The sequence below is a fragment of the Salvia splendens genome, chromosome 6 (assembly GCF_004379255.2).
Source record: "Salvia splendens isolate huo1 chromosome 6, SspV2, whole genome shotgun sequence".
Taxonomy (NCBI): domain Eukaryota; kingdom Viridiplantae; phylum Streptophyta; class Magnoliopsida; order Lamiales; family Lamiaceae; genus Salvia; species Salvia splendens.
The window spans coordinates 24,014,848-24,017,936 of record NC_056037.1 but is presented as its reverse complement, the minus strand read 5'-3'; the positions used below and the strand labels follow the sequence as shown (position 1 = coordinate 24,017,936).

Sequence of the window (3,089 nt, the reverse complement as noted above, 5' to 3'; positions counted from 1 at the left end):
CTCGGCCAGTATTGGGATAGATTCCAAGGGCTGCTTCAAACATGCCCCAACCACAAGCTGGAGGAGCGGGAGATCTATTCGATCTTCTATGGTGGACTGACAGTCGATAGCAAGAATGATCTAAACCTCGCAGCTCAGAGGAATTTCTCAAAGACCCCCTTCAGCTAAGCCAAGAACATCCTGGAGAAGCTCATCGAGGCCAAACGCTCGTACGAAACGTCCCTGTGGCCAGTACAGAAGGAGTGCGGTGCACGCAGCCGAGGCGCGCAATAACAAAAAGCTGGAAGCTCGATTTGAGCAGATGGAGAAGGACCTGCTCGAGGCAGTGGAGAAAGCCAGACCGCCTCCACCACCTGCACCGAAAGAGACGCAGTATGGGCCGCCACCGCCAGAAGAGCATCATTATTATTATTGCAAGTTTCCCCCTCAGACGGAGCCGCAACCACAAGTGAATGTTGTGGGTCACTGGAATGCGAGTGGTACTGGATTCAGGGAAAGCAGAGAGAAACTCCATGGAGAGACCACCCCAATTTTAGGTGGACTGATCAGAGTCAAAGCCAACTACCTCAACCTTCAACACAGCAGATGCAACCTCTGAAGGGAAGCCCAACTGGCCTGCTCGGATCCAGGATAAACCAAACACTGGAGGGAACAGAATACAAAGCGGAACTCAAGGGAACTGATCTAATGGAGGACAACCCAACTGGTCAAGCAGACAATCGGGGGGAAACTGGGGATACAGACTTCAGGGCCACAGTCAAGCAACCAGGGAAGACAGCCAAACAACCAGTAGAATCGCAAGGTAGCCTTGGAGTCAGTAGAGACTAATCAACTAACTTGGACCCTAGCATGTACGGCCTGAATTTTTCCAATATGACGCAACTAACCACCGATATCCTCTCCTTTTTTCGGTCATGTCATAGTTCGTTGTGCCTGATTCAACGTTGTTTTTGACGCGTCAGAGATGACATAACTCTATGCTCCTTTGTTTTTCTTCTGCCGATACTACCCCCACAGTATAGTCGCTAGCATCGCACATCACCTCAAATGGGTGATTCCAGTCGGTGGCGCGTATTTTCGGAGAACTTATCAATCTGTCCTTAAGAAATTGGAACGCGGCCTTGCAGGCATCAGAGAATTCAAACTCCACATCGTTCTAGAGAAGCTTCGTCAGAGGCTGGGCTATCTTTGCGAAAATCCTTGATAAACCTTCTATAGAACCCAGCGTGGCCTAAAAAGGCTCTGATATCCTTCTGATTGGTAGGATACGGCAGCTTTGCAATGACCGCTACCTTTGCTGGGTCGACCTCTATCCCCCTGCTCGACACTACATGGCCCAGGACTATTCATTCAGTAACCATAAAATGGCATTTCTCGAAATTCAGTACCAAGTCCTTCTGGCGACATCTTTCCAATACCCTGTTCAGGCTACGCAGCCCTTGATCAAAGTCGTCCCCATAGACAGTAAAGTCATCCATGAAGATCTTAATGCAGTCTTCCAACAGGTCAGAGAAGATACTCATCATGCATCTTTGGAAAGTGCCCGTGGCATTGCAGAGGCTAAACGACGTCCTCCTATAAGAGTAAGTGCCAAAGGGGCAGGTAAACGTCGTCTTCTCTTGGTCATCTGGATTTACAATGATCTGGAAGTAGCCACTATAACCTTCCAAAAAAGCTGAAGTACTACTTCCCTACCAATTTCTCCAACATTTGATCAATGAATGGCAGAGGGAAATGATCCTTCTTTGTAGCTTGGTTCAGCTTCCTGTAATCTATGCACATCCTCTACCCCGTGACCGGCCTAGTCAAAATCAACTCATTTTTTTCATTTTTCACGACTTGGATTCCTCCTTTCTTGGGCACCATGCGTACTGGGCTGACCCAGTTACTATCTGGAATGAAGTAGATAATTCCGATCGATACCAACTTGACAATTTCCTTGAGCACTTCTTCCATCATGTTGGGGTTGAGTTTCCGTTGTTGGTTGCGGTGTGGCTTGGCTCCTTCTTCCAGTTGGATGTGGTGCATACACAAGTCTGGGCTGATGCCCACCAAATCTGTCAGCTTCCAGCCGATAGCCTTCTGATTCTTTCTCAACACTTCCAGCAATCTGTCTTTCTGCCCCTGAGTCAACTGACTGTTGATGATAACGGGCATTGTTTCTTCCTCCCCCAGGTAGGCGTACTTAAGATGTGCTGGAAGGGGTTTCAACTCCTTCGCGGGCTTTGGCTCTTCAGTAGGCAGAGGATTTTCTGCCACTTCTTTTTCTAGTGCCTTGCCTTGATCAAGCCGCTTCGTTAGGCTAGATACTTGAGCTATCCCACTTGACCTAGCTGGCTTCGGGCGCTCGCAGAAATCCGTTATTGCTTTCGCAATGGCCTGGTCGTCCATCTCTCCGACCTTCATGGTACCATACCACTCTTCTACTTCTTTCTCGACCTCCTCGTCTACAGCGGAGTATATGTTCTCGTTGTCGCTGGCCTCTTCATGGCTTCATCTATATTGAACATGAACTGCTCTCCATTGAAGTCCGAGCTTATCGTCCCATTACGGACGTGTATAGAACGGCCATCCCGGTAGGACTCCACTCGACTCCCTTGCTGCTGGCTCCGTCATCTTGATTACGAAAAAATCGGTTGGGTACAGAAAGTTATTCACCTTCACAATAACGTCTTCTAGAATTCCTTCAGGGTGAATACACTATCTGTCGGCCAACTGGATCATTATGTCAGTGTCAATGAGCTTGGCCGCTTCCAGCTTCTCATAGATAGTATATGGCAGCACATTGATGGATGCCCTGAGATCGCACAACGCGTGCTCTACTTAAATATCTCCATTGAAGGAAGATCACTTCGCTGGATAACGGCAGAGATATTCTCATCTGCAATCATTTTACCTTCCTCATTGACCTTCCCTGCCAGGTAGTCTTTAATAAATTTGCTGATCGGGGGCATCTTTATCGCCGTTAAGAGTGGCACCTTCATCTCCACGTCCTTGAACATACTTGCCACATCGATTGTGGCATCCCTCTTTCTTGTCACCGTTCCACGGTATGGATATGGCTTAACTTTCTCAGTTTCCTCTCTCCG

The 3,089-nt window shown here is 48.2% G+C and overlaps 1 protein-coding gene across 1 annotated transcript; it reads right to left on the bottom strand.

Moving 5' to 3' along the window:
- Positions 1-1,346: 1,346 nt before the first annotated feature.
- On the bottom strand, positions 1,347-2,406 carry LOC121808999. Its single transcript, XM_042209549.1, has 2 exons — positions 1,882-2,406; positions 1,347-1,691 (listed from the first exon to the last, which is right to left on the bottom strand). Exons 1-2 carry the CDS (start codon positions 2,404-2,406, stop codon positions 1,347-1,349), a joined length of 870 nt encoding a protein of 289 aa, XP_042065483.1.
- Positions 2,407-3,089: the final 683 nt, after the last annotated feature.